Source organism: Triturus cristatus, chromosome 7 (assembly GCF_964204655.1).
Source record: "Triturus cristatus chromosome 7, aTriCri1.1, whole genome shotgun sequence".
Taxonomy (NCBI): Eukaryota; Metazoa; Chordata; class Amphibia; order Caudata; family Salamandridae; genus Triturus; species Triturus cristatus.
The window spans coordinates 1,269,874,400-1,269,900,080 of record NC_140590.1 but is presented as its reverse complement, the minus strand read 5'-3'; the positions used below and the strand labels follow the sequence as shown (position 1 = coordinate 1,269,900,080).

Genomic DNA, 25,681 nt, shown 5'->3' with positions numbered 1-25,681 from the left:
TACCTCAGTTTTATAGTATTATTCATTTTAAATCTGTTTTTTTAATTAAATTAATATTCTTATTTATATCTTAACTGGTATTGCTTAATCATGGAGATAAAATCACCTTCTGTCTATTGTATGTAATTGTATATCATGACTTTGTATGTAAATGTTTTATTATTGTTACACTTGGCTTTTATGGCTACTTAGCCGAAATAAAGTATTGACTGACTGACTGATTAGGTGTCTGTCATGAACTCAGGCACCACAAAGGAAGTCAGCCTCTAGGCAAATAGTTTAAACATAAAATTTGTGTGACACTGGAGGCGGTCAATCCATAATGCTGTGTCTGCACCGATGGCCGCACCCTGTTCCCAAGAAGAGACACGAGATTAGAATCAAAGTGCCAAAACAGGAATTTCTGCATTTTGCCGCTTCAGCGCTCCCCATAAATAGTGCGCTGCCGCTGGTGCTGAGCTGAGAGCTGGTGCCCTGCGTCCCTGAGTGCAGGCGCGTCTAGACTCTGCTCCAGTCTCCCACCTCTACAGCAGCACTGCACCTCAGCAGAGACAGACGAAAGTGGGCAGGTTCTACCTGATCTCCGGTGACAGGCGTGAGTGACAGGCGTGAGTATCCAGCAGAGGCATGTGCACTAGAGAGGGGGCACTACCAGAGGGTTATTCTAAGGGTGATGGCCCCGTGGAGTCCAGGGAGGACACACCAGTGGGTGATGGTTGAGTGCAAACCAGGGGGACATTGTACGGTCGAGTGTCCAGTGCAGACCAGAAAGAACATGCCTTAGGGGTATTCTAGGGGTGTTGGTCCCATCGAGACCAGACAGGGTACAGCAGCGAGGCATCATATGGGTGATGGCCCAGTGAAGACGAGATAAGGTAACCACGAGGGTCTTTCTAAGGCTGCTGATCGATAGTAGAGCAGAGAAGGCACACAGACGTGGCAATACTAGAAGTGATGCGCCAGTGCATTCCAGAGCAGGCATTCCATGTGGACATTCAGTGGCTAGTGGATCTGTGGATTCCAGCCAGGGCACGAAGCTGGCCTTCTAAGGGTGATGGTGTAGAGAGGCCCGAGAGAGTACAGCAGAGGAGCATTCTGTGGGTGACTGCTGCGTACAGAAGAGAGAGTTTTACCAGAGGGGCGGACGTATCAGTGGGTATTCTGGGATGATGATCCGGGGCTTACCACAGAGGACACACCAAGGCGACATTTTATGGGTGATGGGTAGGTGGGCATTATAGGGTCCTTCAATTCTGCTGATTCAAAGCATGCGGCTCGACCTCCAGGGTCGGCTCTTGAAAAGCCAACTCATAATATGGACAGGGAGCTACAGTCCTCTGTAGCATCCTATGACTGCTGCTTCACCCCCACTGCTGCAATGGCGGTCTGCAGCTGGCTGGCAGTGTCTGCGGTTTGCCGGCAGTCTTTCTGACAGCAATCTGAAAATCTTTTAATATGGCGGTCGGACCGCTGAGTGTGTGGCGGTTGGACAGCCACCAATGGCAGTCTCGGGACCGCCAAACTCGTAATCAGGCCGTTAGCCAGGCCTGATCATTTGAACGGGCTTGGGAAGTGAAAGTGCATCTCCATTGCTTGGCAGGTGAGTGTGTGTGTATTTGTGGGAATATATCTGAGTGAGTGAGCATGAAAATGAATCAATGTGTATGCCAACTGCACCCTGCAGTAGTGCAGGAAAAGTCTAGAAGGTGTTCGTCCAAAGTGAGATGTGTAGCACATGGTAGGATTGATAGATAGATGAATGAACATGGGTAAGCAAGTAGATGGACGCCTGGATGAATGAGTAACTGAATAGGGTGAATAAATGAGTGAGCTAGTGCAAGCATTTTTTCACACTCCAAAATGAAAACTGTGACAAAATCTCTCCCTCTGTTCCCTCGCTAAAGATCTTTTCTCTCTCACAGATTAGTATGGGGACATAAAACTATGTGGTGCCTGTCTCAGTCAGTCTTTGCTTTCCAGAAGACAGACTGCTGGATAAGATGCAAACAGACAACTTCACTCGCACTTTTCTTCTTTTTAGCCAGGGAGCTCTTTCAATCAGATTTCCAAGGAACTGCCGAACGGAGATCAGTGGGCAGCTGCCTGGGTCTGCTGGATTATAGAGAGTTCTTATTTTTGAGCAGCTTAATGCATGAGGTCCTTAGGCTGTTGAGGAAGATGCCTGAAGTTAGGGGGTACACCTGGAAAACAATTACTGTCATAGATTTCCAGAATGTGCCCCGAAATGTATGGGTAATCCTATGGGAACAAATGTCTAACTTTTCCCTCTTTGCCTTTGTGACTGCGGACCTGAATCTTTCTTTGTCTTCCTCTCTGCCTCCCTGGTTCATTCTTTCTCTTTGTGCCCGTCTTGATGCATCACATAGTAATGAAATACCTTCGCATCGTTTAATTTTAAGCTACATTGAAAATGTAACCTCCCACAGCTATTAATAAAGGCCTAATGTGGCGTGTGACTTTGAATGACAATGAATTCGTATACCCATTCCGTCCACTTTGAGGTGGTTCTTTCGTACATCAGCATTAGACAGATGCGCTCTACAGTTTCTTTTTTTCTTTACGAATTCCCTTTAAATCCATTCTTTCTTTTCTAGACCGGTCTTCAGAGCAACCCGCTGGTCAGTATGAGGGGCTCCTCTGTGCTGCCCCTGGTGGTCCTCTGCATCCTTTACACTCACCCAGCATCCAGCTCAGGTAAGATGTATGTATGTATGCGGTGTATGTATAGCACAAACCAAACCTAAATGCATCGGACCGCTGTACAGGGTGAAAGACAAACTTACAGTGAACGAGTGACAAGAGAGGGAGCGGAAGCCAGCAAGCAATTTTTCTGCACCGACCTGCGTCATTTAAAAAACACTGGGATGCGCTGTATTTACAAGAATACGGTGCACCCCTGTGCTCTCAAAACAGCAGGTGTGCGCCAATGCAGACACCCTTGCTCCATGGTGCAAGAGTGCCTGTGTTGCAGGGATTATTGTTGCTGTGCAGGAGGGGGCACCTTCCTGCACAAAAACAATCCTCAGTGGAGTTTTGCTCCTCGTATGTGGGCCGCTGAATGCACCACACATAGAAAGCAAAAAAACACAGAGAAATACAAGTATTTCTGCTCATTGCACCACATTTATGCCTCCTTTTGAAGATAATCAATAGAACATTGGAAGTTTAGTAATTCACCAAGGAAAAACAACCCAGCTACCTGGCACATAGTTGTGGGTGGGGGGGGGGGGATCAAGAGGGATAACAGCTGGAATAACAGAGCATGTTGTAAACAAGACACTAACCAAGCATTGGCAAAGCCAAAAGGTCTTGCCTAGAGCTATTGGCAATGTGTTTTAGCCATGTTGTACACCAGTGTGACTGGTGTTCAACCTAGCTAAAAGTTAGTGGGGTTTGGTAGAACGAAGTGACCTAGATTTGGGTAGATTGGAGTGTGGTAGATTCGGTCAGATTGGGGTAGAATGAAGTGGGTAGATTTGAGTGGGGTAGATTAGGGTACATTAGAATTGGGTAGATTGGAGTGGTGTAGAGATGGGTAAATTGGAGTGGGGTATGGAGGAGTATATTGTGGTAGAACGGAGTGGGGTAGATTGGGTTACATTGAAGAGGGTACATTGGAGTGGGGTAGATTGGGTTGAGGCAGGCTAGGTTGAGGAGATAGTGGATTCAATTGGAGTTGGGTAGATTGGAGTGGTATAGACTGGTGTAGATTGGATTGGAGCGAGGTACATTGGAGTTGATTGGAGTGGGGTAGATGGGGTAGACTGGAGTGGGGTAGATGGGTAGATTGGAGTGGGGTAGACTAGAATGGTGTAGATGGGGTAGGCTGGGGTTGGGTAGATTGAAGTGTAGATTGAGGTAGGTTGGGTGTGGTCGATTGGGGTGGGGTAGACTGGGGAGCAGTAGATTGTGGTAGATTGGGGTGAATAGATTGAAGCATGATAGATTGGTGTAGATTAGGGTGGGGTAGGTTGGGATAGATTTGGGTGGGGCAGATTGGAGCTTGTTAGCATGGGGTGGATAGATTGGGGTAGACTGGAATGGGTAGATTGTGGTAAAATGGGTGTAGTACATTGGGGCAGATTGGGGAAGATGTGGGTGGGGCAGATTGGAGCGTTTTAGCATGGGGTGGGTAGATTGGGTAGACTGGGATGGGTAGATTATGGGGAAATGGGTGTTGTACATTGGGACAGATTGGGGTAGATTGGAGTGGGGTAGATTGGGGTAGATTGGAGTGGGGTTGAAAAGGTAGATTGGAGTGGGATAGATTGGGTGGAGTAAATGGGGTTGACTGGAGTAAGTTAGTTTGAGTGGGGTAGATTGGAGTGGGGTAAATTGGGATAGTTTGGGTGGCATAGATCGTGGTAGATTGGTGTGGATTGAAGAAGGGTGGAGTAGGGTAGATTGGAGTGTGATGCTTTGAAGAAGAGGTGCAGTAGCACATGGAGGAAAGGGTAGAAGCAGTGCCATAGAGATGGTGGAGCAGTAATGCAATGAAGCGGATGAGGCAGCATTATTATGATGCAGTGCGCTGTTCCTATTTGTTATCAATAGCTGTGAAGGCAATTTGTTTTGAAAAGTGAAAAAAAATGACTTTTCCAGCCCTGGACCCATTATGCCCATTGTAGGAAAAACCCAACTATCCAGTTTCAAATGCTTGGGAACTGTTTTAAATGTAGGTATTTTGTTAATAGAACAGATTTACTTTGTGATTTGTTTTGTCTTTGCAGGACATTTGTTTTGTTCCAGGTAAACAACTGCAAAATTGACAAATTTAGGAGGTCATTATGATGGCGGTGAACCCGCCACTGACAGGCTATCGGTGGAGGGTTCACTGCCATCGTGAGGCCATTTTCCGCCCACCGTATTATGATGGCGGGCGGATCCATGGCAGTCGGAAACATCGACTGCCACGTATACGAAGGGCTCCCCACCATTCTTTCCATGGCCGTTCACCAGCCATGGAAAGGCTGGTGGGGATGGCCTTTGGGGGCTCGTTGTGGGCCCCCCTTGTGCAGGGGTAGTTTGTTTTTGCACTTGCGGGGCACCTATGGTGCACCACTACAGTTCCCTGCACCATGTGGCAGGCATTGCGTGGTGCTTGCCACGTAGTGCAGGGAAAAGCAAAACCTGTCTTATTTCCATCCCAGCAGGTGCTGTAGCCAGCAACACCCGCCGCAATGGAATAAATGCCTTTTGCGCCCGTCGTGGTGACGATGGATTGTATTTACATATGTGGTACCTCCGCCTTATAGGCAGGCGGTCCCCATCCCCGGGACGGACGGACAGAAGTCCGTCCGCCATCGTTATCAGACCCTTAGTTTCACTGTATATAGGTGTAACTGCAATGCAGCAGGGCAAGCCGTTCCATGGTTTATTTGTATGCCCATATTGCCATGGACTCTAATTACTGATTTAAGCTGCTTCCTCCTTTTTAATTGTGGTTTTGCAATAGCAAAGATAAGTTTGAAAGTTTACAGCAGACAGGGCAGAGTACATGGGCAGTGGGCCCTAGTTTTTAAAATCACTCTCACTTTAAAAAAAATCAGATTAGGGCTTTATATACTGTTCTGTACAATTTTTCTGTGACTCACGTTCTGCCTGCTAAACATAGGAGGGTATGGAAGGAGTGATTGCCATTTGCTTGTTTGTTTTTGTAAAAAATAGGAATGGAAATTAAAGAGTGTTTAAACACATTTAAAGGGGGCGGGTGGTGAGACAGAAAAGGCATGAATGGTGAAAGGAGCAGGGGGTGAGAAAGGAGTGAGTGAAACCCCAAGCACTCGTATGGAGTGTGTAAACACAATTTAAAAAGTAGCTCCAAAAATGGGAGCAGTGGGTGAACAAAAGTACTTGGTCCATGCTCTAAGGGAGAGCTAAACACATGAAGCGGCATGACACATGCCTGCCAAGACAAACTCCAACGAAGGATATGAGAGTGACATTGTAGCTAGAAAATGGTAAACAGTTAGTAGCCTATGGGTGGGCTACCAACTGTAAACAAAATGCCTTGAAGAGAAAGCACATGCGCTGTCTAGCCGAGACCTGGAAAGGGAATGAAAAGGAGTGCGCAAGGAGAGAAAATAGAAACAAAGAAAGAGGGTGTAGAAGGCGAGGAGAAGGAAAGCATAAATGAGCTGATCAAGCTCAAGTGCCCAGAGCCCAGTGTGTGGGGCACACAGCCCCAACATAGCCCACTATATATTTATACCAAAGACCAGCTCTATTCAGAAGAAAGTACCCCAGATTCATTCAAACATTCAGAGTAGGTTATTTAGCTTAGGTATCAGCCTTTAAAGAGATATCATCATCTATTAATTCAACCAGACACAATGTGTAGACAACTGCTGACATTCATCTCCAGAGCTGACAGATTTTTGTTACTGCCAGAGACATGGAAATCTATCTGCTCCAGTTGTTCTCCAGTCTGGTATTTTTTGGCATGTCATAGAGCAGACGAATGGAGTTTGCTACATCATTGAACCCCTCATAATAGACCAAGCCCAGTTAGAATAGAGCCTTTACTCTGGATTGGGCTGGATGACATGTGTTGTGTCAGAGACAGTTTGCCAACATCTCCTGCAAGAGGGAATTGGGATTAAGTCATACTGAGTTCAAACAAGACCATTGCATGCTATTAGAGCAGTGTTTAAAAGATGCTGCCCTTCTGAAGGCCCGGCCCTTGCTAAGTATGAGGAGCAGAGCAGACACAGTGTCTTCAGATTATGGTATAACATGATTCAGAAAGTCTGTCTTGTCAACAGTAGTGCAGCATGTCCTCTCTGGGTTTGAAGAATATCTCACCCATCAGGGTACTGCAGAGGAAACTGAGAGTCTCTTGTGCTGGTCTCATAAGTTCAGTTCTGAAAGTATTGGTAGACCAAAAGGAGTCATACCCAGGTGGGCTCCTCAAGCAGTTTGGAAGCGGAAGGTATCTCCATTTTTGTAAGCATGTGCAAACAAAATGCTCTTTATTATGTCTGAAGTGGCCACAAAGCAGAAAGTCCTGTAGATGGCTAATGCCCTCAGCAATTCATAGCAACCAATGAAAGTGTCAGTTGTCATATGTTGCTCATCATTCTGCCAAATGGAATCCCCTAATAGCAATTTCTTAAAAATCGCAAACGCAATTAGGGAATCGCTATTTGTAATTGCCACTCCATTTGTTCCTATAGGCCTCAAGGCCCATAGGTGCGAATGGCTTTGCATTACCTAAACTGCGATCAAATATTTTGTGATCACAAATTAGGTCATGCAAATGCAAGGGTGTACTGGGGCTTCAGACCCACCTGAAGTGCCCCCCCCCCCAAAAAAGGTGCACATATAAGGTACACACATAACCTAGGGGCATGTGTGTGCCACATGGCATTTTGGAAAATGTTTTTTTTGCATTTTCTAAAATTACACGTTTACCATTGAATAAAAATCAATGGTAATATCGATTCCTAAATGCACAGTTTTCATTTAGGAAAAGCTTTTTACATGAGCATTAGGGAATCGCGAATTGCAATTCACTATTTGCAATCGCAATTTAGGTAATCGCTAAAAATTGTGATCACCTAAATTGCGAATCCCAAAGCCTTTCATATATTCAGAAAGGCTATTTTGCATTTGTAAACAGGCAAATTTAGCGATTTCGCACTGTTTGCTAATGATAAATACTTTGACACATGTGGCCCAAAATTATTCAGTCTGCCTGAACACAAAGGGGCATACAGCTCTGTAATTGCTCATTCTGAATATTATTTAATTTTTATAAAGCACATGAGGCCAGATGTACTAAGCACTTTAATGGCAAAAAATAATCCAATTCTGCATTTGTGGTCGTTAAAATGCTTTTTGTATGTATTAGGTATTGGAAAGATTTTCTACGATCCTTAATGAATACCAATTCAGTATCTGAATGAGTGTTGTAGGCATTCCTTTCAAACATGGAATTATTATCCTACCTATCAATATTTTGACACTAAAATCTAGTCACAAAACATTGAAATTTTACAGACATCACAAATTATTATTATTATTTAAAATTTGTAGGGTGCACAGCTACCCCGAAGGTGTTTTCGGCACCAGGCAGGGTAGGCAAGAGAGAAGAGGTATGAAGAATAGCTAATTTAAGAACAACCAGGTTTTCATACCCTCGCGGAAGGCAATCAGAGAGGTCTCAGCTCGCAAGGAGGCTGGTAAGAAATTCCATAAGGTCGGTCCCAGGTAAGCCAATGACCGGCCTCTTGTACGGGCCCGTCTGATTTTAGGAACAACAAACCAAATTTGCTGAGCAGAGTGCAGGGGGTGAGACGGAAGGTAACACTGCATTAAATCCTGCAGCTGTTTCGGGGCCAAACCTGTTTTAATTCTAAACATATAACACAGAGCCTTAAATTTCACCCTATTAGACACCGTCAGCCAGTCTTGCAGACACCCCGAGCCTGAGGACAACTTAGGCAGTCGAAAAAAAAGTCTCACTGCTGCGTTTTGCACCATCTGCAGCCTCTGGATGGCCAACTTATCTGCTCCCAGATAGTGGAAATTGCCGCAATCCAGTCTTGAAATAACAAGAGCCTGGACCATGGTTCTCTGGGCTGAGAGAGAAATCAGCCATATAATCTTCTTCAACCATCGCAAGACTGCAAAACAGGTAGATGAAATCTTAGCCACTTGTTGTTTCATCGATGGATGTTCATCTATAATGAAATCCAGGTTCCGAACACTGTTCACTAGCGTGAGAAGAGATCCCAATTTGGGGGGCCGATGTTGTGGTCCCCAGAGGTCATGTCTTTTGCCTAAGATCATAACTTCCATCTTGTCGCCATTTAATTTGAACACATTATTTTGCATCCAAGAGGCTACTTTGCTCAATCCTAGGTTAAGGTCAGAGGTCTTACGTCCTTGTGACGAGGCTAGAGAAAAGATAATCTGTGTGTCATCAGAATAGGAAAAAAGAGACAGTCCTGCATTTTCAACAACTTCCGATAAAGGGCGGATGTATATATTAAATAACAGCGGACTCAGCACTGAACCCTGTGGCAGACCATGAGGGGATGCATGAGAATTGGAACAGGCCGTTGCTGAGGAGACCTGGAAGGTCTGAGCCTTAAGAAAGGAACAAAACCATTCTAAAGCCATTCCGTCCAAGCATAGTGACTGTAAGGCTTTCTCCACGGAATGATGGGATACCGTGTCAGAAGTGGCACTGAGATCTAATAAAATGAGTGCCTGCAGTTTCGCCTTCATCTAGACGGTACCTTAGCATTTCTGTCACCCCCAACAGTGTGGATTCAGTAGAGAATCCAGCTCTAAAACCTGATTGGGAGGTGTGAAGAAAGTTCTGGGTTTCAACGAAGGAGGCCAGTGGACCATTTATATGCCTCTCCAAATTTTTGAGAAAGTGGGGAGCAGTGAAATAGGGCGAAAGGTAGACGAAATGGAGGGATCAGAATTGGCTTTCTTTATGAGGAGGAGGACCATAGCGTGTTTCCATCTGTGGAGAACTATTCCATCCTTTAAGGAGGCATTTAAGAGCTCCATTTTCATTACTAGAATGGAGGATCCAACTGCCCTAATACATGTGGAGGTATGGGATCAAGCGGGAGCCAGATTTAATATTTGAAAGGAGGTGAATAAAGAAGATAGAGTCCATGGGGATCCAAGTGTTCAGTTTGGAGGAAAAGCTAGTATTTCTTATGGAATCAGATATAGCAAGGGCCTCTCTAGCATTGAATGATTCAGCTACTTCTGACTTAGTATCGAGTGTTTGTCCTTCGTAGCCCTGTGTGTATATTTTTAATTTTGTCAATGAAGAAGAGAGCAAGTTCTTCACATTGACTATGGGAAAGGGCAGGAGACTTTATCAGTTTTTCAGTGCCGGATAGTTCTTTTACTACTTTAAAAAGAGTTTTAGTGCACTTTTGTGACTGTAAGGTTTTTTGTAAGAAAAAGTCTGTGCGGTGCACTTAAAGCCTTTTTATATGTCGGTTTAGTATCTCCATTGTAGAGTTCCCTCCAACGCCTTTCCTGTGCTTTACACTTGGACTTTTCTCTTTTAGCCTATCCGTAAACCAGGGAGCAGGAGGCAGGTATCTGTTTGTGCGTTTAGATTAAAGAGGGAGACATAAATCTACTGCTTCCAAAAGCCAGTTATGAAGGAGGTAATGATGCATTTTCAGAAGTGAAGAGGTCCCCTAAGGAATATTAAAAATCATCTCCAGTCACAGTGTTACAATTTGTGACCTACATATGTAATATTTATCAGGTATTATTACAATGATTTGAAACAATTATTAAATGGTCAGAAAAATACTGGTCACAAATTACAACCAGTGTTGCCTTCCTCTTGAGCAGTCCAACAATGAGGTGGTCTTGGGAGAATCAAAACGTGTGGTGCATTCTTATTTATTGCTTGTGTCTTAGTATGCATGCTTGCAACAATAGTTTAACATGAGTCAAAACTTAGGAAAGGAAGACCCTGCCTGAGGAAGGACCAGTGTCCTTTCTACAATGAATTGTGCTTTCTAGTGCGGTAAGTCAGGAGCTGGTGGGATGTGAGTTTTGGGAATGCCAAACGGCTGCATTTTTTAGTTACTGTGTGTGATGATGGTGTACTTGATGAAGGACATATAGATGCACTTGGGCAGTCATCTCACCAGAGAATCTAGTTCAGTGACACCAATGCATTCTCTGTGAAAAGGCAAGAGATGGAAGAACCCACATGAGGGGCTTAAGATGATTCTATCAGTCCTTAAAGAAAACTGATATGTAAGGAACTTAAGTCAGTGTGGTGTGATAGAAAACTCTCAAGGTCTTTAGCATTACAGCTAGACCCTGACTGGTTCCAAGAGTGAAAGGCAAGAAATTCTTATTCCAGAGTTGACAATGAGAAACAAAGACTTTTGTTGAGGTTTATCTTTAAGAAGCTGTAACACATCCAGTTGTAGTGTCCTCAATCAAGCTGTTGAAAGCACAGGTCGTCCAGAGGTCTTGACTACAAATCTTAGAAAGATATAGGTATCAACAGCATGGTTGTAGAAATCTAATAACTACTGCTGGCTGTAAACTATGCAGAGCGGAAGAAACAGAATATCCTGATGCCACTGACTTACAGGACGCTTTCTCTCTTTTTTCAATTTATTTATGAAATGAATTATTTTATGAAATAATGTGTTCTGTTTTTATGTTATTGGGTATGATTGTCCTCCGTATGATTGTGTGTTGTGTGTCTTGTGGTGTTTGACTGTGCTTTGAGATGTTTCAATACCATGCTCATGGGGCTCCAATTTTGTTGAAACTATGTACAAAATAAATGTTGGAAGTAAATATTTATATTTTATATAAAAAAGAAAATTTTGATAAATAAAAGATGAATAATCAATGTCTCAGTGGGACAATGTATTTTTGATATTGGATGCATTACCATGTGCATTAATTGACCGTTAAAGAGAGGTTCCTTGTTATTTGATTTGTTCCCTGCTCTCCTCCCCTTATATTCAGTGTTTTCAGGGACCCTCTTATGTTCTTTATTGCCACTGACTTACATGCCCAGAGCCTCGTGATTCTGTGAGGGTGGCTTAACTAGACAAATTAAACTTGTTGTTTTAATAAGTACAAGATATTAACATGAAAGTACTGTGATTCATGTGGTTGACGAAGAAGTGGATGAATTGAGAGTTGTCCCTCATGGCAGACTAGACAGATTTACTATGGAGGGCCACTAGACGACCTCGTCTTGTAGTCGATGAAATGATAGCGTTGTCAGAAAGAGTTACCTGCAGAGCCATTCTTCTTCCTACAATATATGTGGTTGATGAGCCCATCTGCTGACTTCCACTGCGCGCACATTCCAGTCATCAACTGATCTCCTGGTGGAAATCTGGTTTTATGAGTATTATTCTCACAGTTTTCTGCAATATCTCATGCTTATGCCAGCTACCTCTTTGACACACAGTGATTAGAGCATGTCTCCAGTCCTCAAACACTTTATTCAGACCATACGCGAGTTCCCACACATACCAGAGTATATCAGCCCACTCGTAATGAGGGCGCCTATGTCTTTCCTTTACCTAACCCTGAACCTACATTTAACTATAAGCCTTTCCCTCAACCTTGAATCTAGCTGGTAGCTTAGTAGCCTTTACCCTCACCAAGCCCTCCGTGCTTCTACCCTTTCGCTAACCCTTCCACCAAGGCTAACATTAACCTAAACGCTGCGCCTTACCTTCAGCTTTTCTATGGCCTTTTCTCAGGAATGATTTTGCAGATCTCTTTATGTTCACAGCTCGTATAAGTCGCGTAGAGCAGCTGCTAGGGACTTTCACCCTGGCACCCTGTCTTTTCTAAAGAAAATATAAAAGGTAAAACGCCGGGCCCCCACTCTACAGGTATCTGACTTTGAGTAAAAAAAATCCCGCAAAAGGTGATACACCTATAGGTTAATGGTAGCGGGAAAACCAATGTGTCATGCTCCAAACAAGAAGACAGATTTCTATATCCTTTGTTACAGCACAAAATTGCCAGATGTTCACCTTTGCATTTTCACTTATCACCTTTCCAGTGAGCATGCCCCATTGTTCGAACCTATCTGACAGAATAGTCAATTATCTTTGTGATGTCACAGCCTTTAGAAAAATACCTTATGGAAATGTAGATGGATGCTACTTGATTATGGTAATCAGCCTGTGACATTTTACTATAGTCACAGCAAAGGGGTGCATTTCATATCAATTCCTAACTGTACTTGTGTTCTCATACAGTACATAGGGGAAGCATGGATCATTTCCACCGTACCATTCACTGTTGAACTGCCCCGGACTAGGTGGACGGTTACCTCTGTCCACAAGCAGGATATGGAGAAACAAAATAGACAAATGGATAGGCCTGCTGGGCAGGTTGGTTTACATTGTCACTGAATTCTCTCTTTTCCATTTCCTGACTGCGTCCACCAAGGGTGGCGGACAACCACTCTGGACAGCAGAATGTGACACATTGCAGACTTTTGTTAACACTGCATTGAACCCTTTAGAGCATGTGTGGATTGGTGGATGAAATCTGTTTATAGAATCTCTTTCTGATAGATTCCCTTTTCTTTATGATGCAGATAAACTGATCTATGCCTACACCACCGAATTTGAGGCGATCTGGAATGACAAAGATAGTGGAGCAAAGGATGACGTGTCCATTTGGAGACCAGTGGCCTTTCAAGCAGGTAAGAAAGATCCAGCATAACTAGAGATATTTATACTTACTAGGTACAGCCTAGACTCAAGTGGTCAGAAAACTGTTCACATGGAACCTTTGATATCCCCTCCAAAGTGAATAAACGTTGGCAACCGGCTGGCAAATTGGCTTCTTTCCAAGGCAAAAACTCAACTTTTTCTAGCCCAATCATCCAAAGCCCTTATTCCCCAAAATCTCCTGCCAGTTGTACATGAAGTGCATCAATGACAAAACTCCCTTTTAATTAGAGATCAACGGAATTGCCAGCATCAGATAAAATCCAATTGGTCCAGTTGGGTGCTATCTTATTGGAAATGTTTTATACATTTAACTGCTAGCTATGTGCAAGGCCTGATCTAAAGACTGAAACAGTTATTCAAATAACAGGGTAAGTGGCATGAATAACACTGGCACAACTCAGAACTGAAATTTGATAAATTCTTAGAAAATAGACTGAAGGCCTGGTTTAGAGTTTGCCGGATGGGTTACTTATCTATAGGATATCATGGAATAGTACTAGGGTGGACGGGATATCCGTCATGTTTGTGTCGAAGTAATCACACACCTAAACTAACTCTAAATCAGGGCAGGAGCTACCCCAAAAACGCAATGTATTGAAAAGTCCATAGAAACTTTGTTTGTGTTCAGATTTGTAATACTATTGGGACATTACATTTCTTCTTAATATGGTGTTTTACATTGGCGTTGCAGAAAAATGCTTTGATTGCAATTTTTGAGGGCCTTCCCAGCCATAGCCACCTAAGGCGTAGCTTTTCCTTATGATGCATTGAAATATGTATTCTTCTGGATTTGCAATTTATATTAAGCATCAAATGTTTTATTTGCAAATGTGCAAAAGTTTCAATCAGATCACCAGCCAACTCTTTCATTTGATCTGAAAAGATCCTCTGAAGATAGTCACTGTGGTACATGAACATAGGCCTAGCAAGGGCTACAAATTAAGGAGATTAATGAGACATATAAAGAAGGTGGACGAAGTGTTGAAAATGGTATTCTTTGAGGATACTTGGGTAGTGGCAAAGTAGGATGCTACAAGCCTAGATCTTATTTCCCCTTGAATGTGAAAACAACATGACTCTGACCAAACCCTATGATGTGCAGACTCCCACCTCAGTCTAGGATGTGAAGATCCTGTACTAATGTGTCCATTAAGGGCAATCTAGTGCATGTTTGAGAGCTTCTGACATTTCAGGATGGAGTGGTGATGCGATAATCCCCCTTTAGTTGTTTCCTGTTACAATTTGTGTAGTAGTTACTTGTGTCACAAACATGAAAGCCTACTAAAAAGAACTAAGGTAGAAATGCATCAAACTTTAACTGTTGTTGAATCATTATTATTCTTTTATACAGTTAATTTGTTTATTTGCAGTTTTATATAACATGAAGAATAATTCTTGAATGGGTGACAGTGCACATTTAAAATACACAACTGCATTTAGGGATTGTTACATTACTTTATCCTAAAGACTAGTTTTAATATAAAGAGTACAATCAAGAGAGACAGTCCTTGTAATACTTTTTTTGGCCAACTAGCAAACCAAAGACAAAAGAGTAAGGGCGTCCAGACATATGGTCTATTCTTCCTTTGGGCAGAAACTGCCCATCACTGTGGAGCCTCAGCTAGTCATGACCATGCCACCCATGTGGAAATCCCTAGGAGGCACATTAAAGGGTCAATGGTCATTGGGCGATCCACTGTGTCCAACAGTATCTCCACTATTGTCACTCATAAGCATCCTTTACTGGAGCAGGACCACACCATGTTAAAGAAGTTTGCCTCTGAGGCAGGGCGGCGGAGGCACCTTGTGCCACAGTTAGTAACATGCGGTGGATGTGTTGTACAGTTCCTATTAATTCAGTAAGACCGTACATTTGGGTAGCATAAGTGTACAAGCTGTGAGGGACTGGGTCCACTAATACCATCAGACTATGTTGACCTAGTCCCTGGCTAGCTCACACTGTGAAATTTGGACCTCTAAACCTTACAAGTAACCAGATAGTATCTGCAACCTCAGAACATGACAACCCTGATTCCCCAAAAGAAATTGTAGACTTAGATCTACCCTTTCATTGTTAATTCAGGCATGCCCAAAGGGAGATATACGAAATACACAAATTGGCATTTTACACTTTAATTGAAGCAATTGGATTGTTGTGTAAAATACATGTGCTGCAATTATGAGTAGAATAAAGCAGAGCATAGTAACCAGCATTATGAGAATAGTGAAAGAGATACACAATTCAACCATTGTGAGAGCTGAACGCACCAGCAAGGAAGGGAGACCTGCAGAGGGGAGAGCTGGAGACTGTGGAGGCAATCAGTAGGCTGCAGTGGGGAGAACAGGGGCTCCAGGTGCACCACGCCCATCGTGAGTACCGCTGTGTCTACCCCCTTCACTCACACTTTCAAATATGGGTGACGTGTGAATGTCTGTTTGCTCGTTTGCCATGTTTAGATTGGTTGCATTGGACTGTCATACATAGGTACATGTGAGCATTGTCTGCCAATTGCATGGTGTGTGTGTTTAGGGGCTGTCATGTATAGGAGTTTGTTTGGGAATGGAATGTCATGTATAGGGGTAGTTGTGTGAGTGTGTTCATAGACTGTTGAGTGCAGGGGTAGTGGGTAAAGCTGTCATGTATAGGTGTGTATGTGTGTGACCTGACATATAGGTGTGCGTAAAAGCATTCATACATATGTTACCTATGTTTGTATATGGACTGTTGTGTGATTGTAGAGGGAGTCATATACATGCTCTTGTGTGTGCACGATATGCACATAAGCATATGTGCATGTTAGAGAGAGACTGAACAGGCACTGCCGTATTGAGGGTCGGTGTGTGATTTGATTGCAAAGGTTGTCGTGATCAGGTGTACATGTGTGCTTGGACTGCTGCGTTTGTGTACGTCTGTAGGAGGTGCCATGTCAAGCTTGTACTAATCTTATGTGTATGTGTGTAGAGATCACCACTTAGGTGTGTATGTATACGAGGGCCTGACTGCTTTGTTTAGGTATGTGCCGGAAATCCCTTGTATAAATGTGTGCATATATGAAAGTCACACAGTTCTGCCAAGTATTCTGTGTGAGATAAAAATGACTGCTATCTATAACATGTGTGTTGAGACAACCACTCCCTTTCAGAGGTCTTGCTTTTTGTTTGAATGCTGTATATATATGCGGCTACTTATGTGCAAGAATGGATTCCAATATATAGATGTGTGTATGCTAATGTAAGTGCTGCAATGTAAAGCTGAATGTATGTGTGAGTATGTAATGACTGTAATTTATAGGTATGTCTGTTTGGGGGCCTGCTGCACATCGCTGTGTATGTATTGTATTGTATATTGTATTTATATAGCACTCAAATGTAAGTGTAGCATGTGCCATGTAAAGCAGGTGTATGTGTTTGTGTGTAAGGGACTGTAATATATTGTGTGTTTGTGTGTTGCTACATGCATGGGCTTTGTTGTGTGTGGGAGTGAGGCAGTGGCCATGCATAGGTGTCTTTCTGTGTGTACTTGCAGGGACTGACATTTTTAGGTACTTGAGTAGAATCTTTCATGAAAGCAAAGTCAATGTATAGAGTGTGAGTGTGCTTACATGCCTACATGCCTGCTGGGACTGCAATGCAAAAGTGTGTGTGTAACCAGCAGTGTCTCATTCCTTTGTAGTAATGCTTATAAATTAAAATTGCACTGTGCAAAATCCACAAGTTAGCAGAGAAGTTTGTGAGCCATACACTCTTAGGGGGTATCCAACCATGTGACATAAGTGGAAGCAACATGACAGAGCAACAAATGAAAAAGGGCATCACAACAAGGACAACAATGCAGAGTAACTGAACCAAATCAATACAACCAGGAGCAAAATTTTCTGTGATGCTGATACATGGCAACACATTTTGGCAACGCAAAAAAAACACCTTTGACACTCTCCAAAGCACTACTCTGTCTCACCCTCTACCCCTCTCAATATATCCTCTTACCCCACTCCCACATGTATCACTAACCTCATTTTACTACCATGATTTCCCTAATTCCTTTGTAGAGACTCTTCCTTCCTCCATCTTTACTTTTACTCATCCTCAGCCTCATCTTACTACTAGGATCTCTCAAGCAATACTTACAAGACTCTTCCCTCTTCTATGCCTTCATTATTCTATTCAAGTCAAAAAGTCAAAAGTTTGCTTTATTCAGTTAAAATTTTAAAACCATCAAAGCACAAGACAAAATTTCATGGTACGGGTAAATGCAATTACAAAAAATTCACACAAAAATAAATACTATACATGTTGGCACTAAATACAATAAAAGTATGTCTTTCAATTAATTCAACCATATTACAAATCTATAAAATCATTTCTACTTCAGCATTCCATCTTCAACAGTTATTAAAAACAATACCAAAAAAAAAAAAAATGAGTGGGCTAAACCCTATTTCTACACCTAATGGCCCGACGATGAAGCTAGCAACCCCAAAACAAACCAGAGGAGACTCCAGCATTTGTAAATAGGCCAAAGCAGGCCTCACTTGTTCAAAATGACGATTCTTAAAAATCGGAAGAATACGTTTTTTACGCTGTGAAGAGTAACATTTACAAAAAAATACCATGTGCAACGTATTTTGTTCAGAAATGTTGTCACAAGGGCAAGGCCCCAAAGTACCCTCTTTGAAAAAACCTTTGGGGTAGGCCAATAGCCAAGGAAGCATACCATGTTTAAACCTTATTAACAAAAACAGATGGAATGATTTGTTTATATAGGTTAAGTATGGCTGGATCTCACAACCTAAACTTAGCATGACAAACTTCCTAACTGCCGGCTTCCCCAATTCATCTCCTTCCCTCAGCAGCATCGCTCTGTTCAAAAATTGGGTCTTAAAGGCCTTTATTTTCACCTTGCTGAGCGCACATAGACTGTCAAACAATTCGAGACAGCCAAGTGACTCCAGGTTGTTTTTAATGTAACGAATCCATGGGATAGACATAGCTTCATCGAGGGACAAACAGTCTTGAATAATTTGTTGGTTTAGATTCGGAGGCTGCTGTGCCCAAACTCTAAACCAACCTAATAGTGGAGCCACGGAAATTTGATCAGTAAGATATCCCACCCCCAAATCCTCGTGTATGTTAAAAATTGGAGCAGAAGGGGGAAGAGACAACAATTTCCGAAAGAAAGTATTTTCTACTATTTGGATGTCAGGCGAGGCCTTATAACCCCAAACCTCGCTACCATATAGGGCCATGGGAATACACTTAGCTCTATAAATCTTCATAAGAGCGGGAAGCAGTTTACACCCCAAACGTTTTGCAAAGCCCAACAGCACTCCTGTTGCTCTAGCAAGGGTATTCTTTTTCTGAGCACGTTGCATGACCCAAGATCTTCTATCGTCAAATACGATCCCCAAATATGGGAAGGTCTGCACTTTTATTAGCTCCTGCCCATTACAGAAAAATTTAACCCTTTTCGCCCTCCCAGTACCTATTGACATGGAATGTGATTTTTTGAAATTTATTAATAAGTCTAAAGAGACCATAAAATCATAAAAACCATTTAAAAGAGCTTGTAAACCTCTCGCGGTTCTTGCCAACATGACAGTGTCATCGGCATACAGTAACGCAGGGATCATTTTTGAGCCGGCTTTGGGGATATCTTTACTAACCGAGGTTAAAACCGCACCCAAGTTATTAATGTAAAGCGAGAAAAGCAGGGGGGCAAGAATGCACCCCTGTCTTACCCCGCGCCTTAATTGCCAAGCATCTGACAGACTCCCGTCTTCACTATAGCGGACGACTGCGGTAGTGTCCTCGTGGATAACAGCCAAAAATTAAATCAATACTGGGTCAAGCACCAAAACAGCTAGTAAAGCCCATAATTTTTGCCGATTTACAAGATCGAAAGCAGTGGACAAATCCATAAAAGCTAAATGAAGGTCCCCCTGCTTAGCGACCGCGTATTTCCCAATAATGAGATGTAAATTAAGGCATTGACCTACAGTACCCTTTCCTTGTCTAAACCCGTATTGTAGGTCAGAGATTATGGATTTATCCTCCAACCAAATTGTTAAACGGGCAAGGACAACTTTACCCATTACTTTCATGGCAGAATCCAAGAGAGAAATAGGCCGATAACAAGCCGGATCTTCTCTTGAACCTTTTTTAAATAGTGGGACAATAACAGCTTTGCCCCAGGACTTAGGAGCACCGGCCTCAGATGCAGCATTAAAAACACAAGTTAAAAGTTTTGCCCAAAACCTTGGATCTGCCCTATAAAGGTCCGCGGGGCCTCCATCCGGTCCTGGAGCTTTACCTTTTGCCATTGACTCAATGGCCTCCAGGACTTCTTCTTCCTTAAAAAGGATTCTTGAGGCTAATATACTATCCGCAAAGTTTACTGGATTAAGTTCTATTCAATTCAACTAACATACTCACATGTCCACCGCTCAAATTAACACATATTTCCTATACTAATTTTCTTCGGGTTCCGGACAGTGTGCTACTTGCGGAAAAGCACATCGACGCCTCGTCAGGGGTCTTACTTCTATGATCTCCCAAATAACAACTTCCAGACTCTTCTATCCCTCCATTATCCTATTCAATCCAACTAACATACTCACATGTCCACCGCTCAAATTAACACATATTTCCTATACTAATTTTCTTTGGGTTCCGGACAGTGTGCTACTTGCGGAAAAGCACATCGACGCCTCGTCAGGGGTCTTACTTCTATGATCTCCCAAATAACACCTTCCAGACTCTTCTATCCCTCCATTATCCTATTCAATCCAACTAACAGACTCACATGTCCACCCCTCAAATTAACATATATTTTCCTATACTAGCCCACCACTAATCCTTTTTGGGTTCAGGAGTAGCGCACTACTTGTGAAAAGAGCTTCGACGCCTCGTTATGGATAGTAAGCTCTATATCAATACAATTACAAAGAAAAACCTCTTGAGGAACATTCTACCTTAGAAATAAACAAAGAACTGACTTGACTGAATTGTTTTATGATTTTGGGCGAAACTCTTTGCTCTCCGTAGTCTCACCAAGAGCGAGTTTCCAAGAGCTGCTTCAAAGGACCATGAACTGCATTACTGCTGAGTACGGGAAAAGGCACCACTTGTGCTACTTTCTCTTTAAATTGAACACGTGTCAATCCGTGTGTCCGCACTCAACATAGCCAGCACATTTTAATCCTGACATATGTAGTCCCCCTCCAAGCAGCCCCATACCAAGGCACAGCCACCACCAGGAGTCATCCAAAGGAGTACTAAGGCCCACCCGACTGCCACCAAAACCTTGAAGGCACAGGCAGCATTTCAAACTGCATGGTGGTGTCCCTCTGGTAGAGAAGCTATAAAGTAGCAAGACCATGGACGGACTATGGAACAGTGAGACCAGCAGCAATGGTGGCTTCATGGGCTCTGACAAAGGGCCAAGTACAACCCCTTCCGCACTTGACATTCACTGGTAGGGAAGGCGAGCAGTCACTGGTTTCTCAGGGAGGTTGTGGGGGGTGTGCAAACTCAAAACTCAGCAATCACCAGCAGCACAATAACAGAATGTCAAACCCAGTGCTTCACTTTGGTAAAGGAAAGGTACTTTAATCTACACACTTTAGATGTAATACTTAACAGCACATAAAACAGTCACAGTTATTGTACTGGTGCTTCGGTTACTGCAACTTGTTTTCTGCTCCAACTTTCCTCTCTCTATTTCCCCCCTTTGGTGCAACTAGGTAGACTGCCCACGGTGTTTGAGTGTTGCTTGTGTATGTGTCAGGGCTTAGTTGCAGATTACCCTAGAGTTCACTTCAAACACTCAGTTCCAAAGCAAATATTTGCTATTATACAGTTTCAACACAGTGCATGTCTCAGAGTCCATTTTCTGGTATTTAGTGGAGACCAACAGGCCATATTACACTTCACTCCTGCTTTTGGAAGAAGACACAATAGCTGGACACTCGACCCGCAATATTGGGGGGGGGCAGCAGCCAAATGACAGCAAGAGCTGCTGTACGATTTCCTCACAGGTAAACATTGATTCTGGTACTGATGAACCCTCTTCCAGGTCAACAGTGAGGTGCAGTAGGCAGGCCCTCAAGATCAAAGTCACACTTGCTTCAGGGCAGCTCCAACAGTTTTGGTTGCAGCAACACAGCACACCTCAAGCACAATCTTGGAAGGTAGCGGCAATTTCCACCTAGGCACAACTTTTTGGTGGTGGTGCAAATTCAGATTTATTCTTTATTCTTTAAGTTCGTTAAAACCATAACAGTATACCAATAAAACTGTACGAGATAAAATAATATAAATAGTTAACACGAAGGAATTCTGTCAGCCGAAAGGTATTGCTTGAGGACAATGATGGATCGGTGTAAGAATAAAATGGGCCAAGAGCAGGTGTTACAATATTTCGCAGAAAGTGCTGCAGTGCTCTTAATACCATAGTCTTAGTCAGACAGGTGATCTGATCTAATTCATTTCTCGTATAAAAGCAAGAATTTAATTGTTTTACAGTTAAGCTGAGGGTCTGTTGGATCAAGACACTTTACTATAACGGATCTACAAGTACAAATGCCCCTAATATTAAAAGTTTTTTTAACAATAAAATCCGATTTGATTAAAAAATGGGACCGATACATATTAAGTATATGGAATCCTGCTTTGCCGCACCACACAGGCTGCATGACTTTGGTCCATTATGGGGGTGGTGCAGTCTGTCCAGAGCTCACAATTCTTGGTTTTGCGGCACAGTCTGCCTTTGGCACAAACTTCTGAGCAACGCATTCCATCTCAGGCATAAACTTCCCAATGACAGCGGCAATAACGGCTGACTTTGTTTCCCTTATGGAACCATTGTCACAAACACTACTGCTCACAAATCTCATGGCATGCAGATCGCTCTTCTCAATCTTCGTTCATCCAGCACACCCACACAGCACTGGGATTAAACTGCTCTGCCGCTTCAGGTCAGTCACATCTCTGCAGGGTTGGCAGACTCCTTCCCTCTCTCAACAGTAGGCCGGCTTCAAAGCTCCTTAGACCAGAGGCCCCTCGTCTTCTAGCAAGACCAGACCCCAAGTGATGTCTCCTGATCTCTGCAAAGCTGGTCATCAGGCAGGCACCAGCTCAGGCTGTGCAGTAGTCTTCTGAGCACTCTGTGGCACACCCCTGGTTGAAGAGAACTTGTAACTGGAGCAATAGGTCGCTGAGTCACTCCCACTTATATACATTTAAAGCAGACCAGGAATGTGGAATTCTCTTTTTGAAAGTCTGCACTTTCTTTAAAAAAAAATGTTTTTATTACTTTCAAAAACAGTGAAACCAGAACAAAATTCAGTTACAGTCACTCAGTACCTTATGTCAATAATCAGCATATAAAACAGTCTTGATAGCCTTTGCAATCCCCTTTGTTGCATAACCACGCACAACCAAAGATTTATGTAACATTTCCATTCAGCTTCACTTTCCCTTTAGTACCGAGATACCATCAGCCTGACATTGAGTCTGGAAGGACTGTCCCTCTGGGGTCCATTTAAGCGTCCCCTGCTATTACATCAAAGCCATAATATTTCCTCCATCTGCTCCACACCTTGTGGAATTTCTTCGGGCAGCCCCTCGCCGTGTAGGTGATCCTTTCGGCGCCATCTACATATCCATCCCTGCTCTCCATTCTCAGAGCGTTGGTGTGTTTATGGCTCCCCATTTTTTCGCTACATTTCTCTTCACTACTACCAGTGCCAGTGTGGTAAAGATTAATTGTGGTCTACCCAGATCAACATTGTTCAGGATTCCCAGTAATATAAATTTGAGATCTAGGGTATAGTGACCTCTAGTATTTTGCTCAGTTCCTGTATTATCTTTCTACAGGAGGCCTGTATCTTGGCGGACTCCCAAATTATATGATGAAAGTTGCCTTCCCTGTGTCCACACCTCTGGCATTTGGGTTCATTTACTTGCCCTATCTTATATAGTCTAGCTCAGTCGTAGTAGGCCCTGTGTAGTATTTTGTATTGAATGAGGCGAAGGCATAATTTGATCGCCACCTCCCTAGGGTGCATCAAGGCTGCTTCCCACTCTATGTTCTCCAGTGTGGCCGAATTTCCTCCCCAGGTAGACCTCAGCTTGCCCAGTCTGTCTGGTGCATTATTGTTTAGGGTCTTGTAGGTGAGTGATACGGCCTTGGTCGTCATATGCTCCTGGAACAGTATCCCCTCCAGTGGTGCATAATCTGGCAGTGAGGAGTCATCTATGCTTTCTGCTTGCTATGCATGTCTGATCTGTGCCTATTTGAGGAACTGGGATGGTTGTAGTGCAAATTCAGCTTTGAGGGCATTGAAGCTTTTGAGTTTACCTTTGTCTAGGATGTCTCCTATCATGGAAATACCCATGTCACCCCACTCCCCAAATCCCCTTAGTTTCTGCATTTCTTTTAGCCAGGTACAAAGCCATAGGGGTGTCTCTTTAGTAAGTTTATGTTCCCATCCCATTGCCTTTGCTGCTCTTACCCATGACTCTATTGTAGCTTGGGTAGCCGGGAGGAGTTTCCCCTTACCTCTGCCTCCATATAGATAGTAGAAGACGGTAGGTCCGCTAATGGTTTCCCTCTCTAATATGTAGGTGGGGTGTGCATCTGGTGCATGTATCCAATCATTGATTGGGGTTAGATGTTCCGCCCAATATTAAGCTTCTATATCAGGTAGTGATATCCCTCCATTATATTGATTGCGCTGTAGGATATGGAGCTCAATCCTAAGTTGTTTCCCCAGCCATAGAAGTGAGCGTAGTTCAGCCTCTATCTCTCAGAAGATTTTTCGTGATAGGGGGAATATGTGTTTTGTAGGGCATATAGAAATCGAGGTAAAGTCATCATTTTGAACATGGAGGTCCAGCCGAGTATGGTAAGTTGTAGCGATTTCCATCGCTGCACGTCTCCCTTGAAGTTCGTGAGTATATGTTTAATGTTTTTTTGGTAGCAGAGTTCTTTGTCTGTGGTAAGGTAGATTCCCAGGTAGGTAAACCCATTGTGTGTAATTTGGAGATCTCCGGGGAGTGTGGGCCATGTGGGTAAGATACCTGGGCTATATATCACTGAGTTATGCCAATTGACTGTGTAACCCGGATTTTGTCCATATTTGTCTATTGGAAAGTCTGCACTTTCAGGAGTGTTTTGGGTTGATTCTCTTTTGGTCTTTCTTCTCTAGGATATTCTCCAGATATAGCCTTTGTACACAGTGATGCTTCTCACAGCTAGGGGTGGGCAAAACTTGCAGAGTTTCATTCAACAGAATTCCACATAATTACCTAAAAACTCAGGAAGATTCCATGGAGTTTGCGAGTGGCAGAATTTGGTACATAATGCTGCTTTCGCTGAGTTTTAGCACCAAGAGCTTGTCTTACGCTGCAAAATCAGCACAAATGGCACCATGCGGTGCGCCAGAGGGCGCTGCTTCTTTCTACCGCTTGAGTAGATTTTCTACTCAAGCAGCAGCTTTCTCAACACGAGTGACAATTTTCTCAACCTGAGTGGTAGCGACCTTCTGCGACTGCCTGTTTTGAGAAATCTTGCAGGGAGGAGGTCTAGCACTTTATTTTCTGGTATGCACTTGCTAACTTGATGTTGGCGAGTCACTTATTATAAAAAACTCCACCACACAGCGGTTGGCAGAGTTTTCCAGAACCCGCGCTCCGAGCAGAGTATGAAGGTAGTCTTCAGCACAGAGTACCTACAACACAAGCACAAAGAAGTGTTAGTTTTCTATAGTTAGCTTATCAGCAACCACAGAGACAATGTTCATAAAAGAGACAAAAGACTGACCTCACCTAAAGGTCTCATCTCATCCAGAAGAACAGAAATTACAGCCCCACCCTTCACCCCAACCTCTACCAAATGGCATTGCAACAGGAAGACTAATAATGTCCCTCTCAGCAAAAGGAACTAATCAAATTTCTAAAGGAGCTCTGTCTCCTCTTTTCCCACTTCAGTGTCAGGAATGTCAGCAATGCGCTTCCAATGAATGGGAAAGCAACTTCACTTCCATAATGTGCACATGAATAGGCTAACAGCATCCAAAATGGAATCTGCAGGCCTTCATTACTCTGCCTTCACTGTAAACACACTGTATGCATGACATAGTCCACACGCATAACAGACACTTGGGATGCTAGCACAAGGATCTTGGTTAGTGCATAGAAGCAGAACTTTACAAGGGTTTGCCAGTAGGCCTTCACTCCAGTTACACAGATGAAAAGATCTGTTCATAACCACAACTATTGATTCATAAAACAAGGTATGCTGCCACCATTATACATGCTAAACCTTTCAAAGGAACTTTAGTCCACTGTCAATCAAATGAGGGCAAGCTGGACCTCACTCATGTGAAGAGATGGGCCTAGACCTTCACACACATTAGATTAGCGTGAGA

At 43.2% G+C, this 25,681-nt stretch overlaps 1 protein-coding gene across 1 annotated transcript in view; it reads left to right on the top strand.

Moving 5' to 3' along the window:
- Positions 1 to 448: 448 nt before the first annotated feature.
- Positions 449 to 25,681, top strand: part of LOC146811799 (uncharacterized) — a 78,584-nt gene continuing 53,351 nt past the window's right edge. Inside the window, exons 1-3 of the mRNA XM_085618793.1 lie at positions 449 to 608; positions 2,616 to 2,715; positions 13,112 to 13,219. Coding sequence (XP_085474919.1) covers positions 2,646 to 2,715; positions 13,112 to 13,219 — 178 coding nt within the window. The 5' untranslated portion in view covers positions 449 to 608; positions 2,616 to 2,645. The remainder of the gene's footprint in view (positions 609 to 2,615; positions 2,716 to 13,111; positions 13,220 to 25,681) is intronic.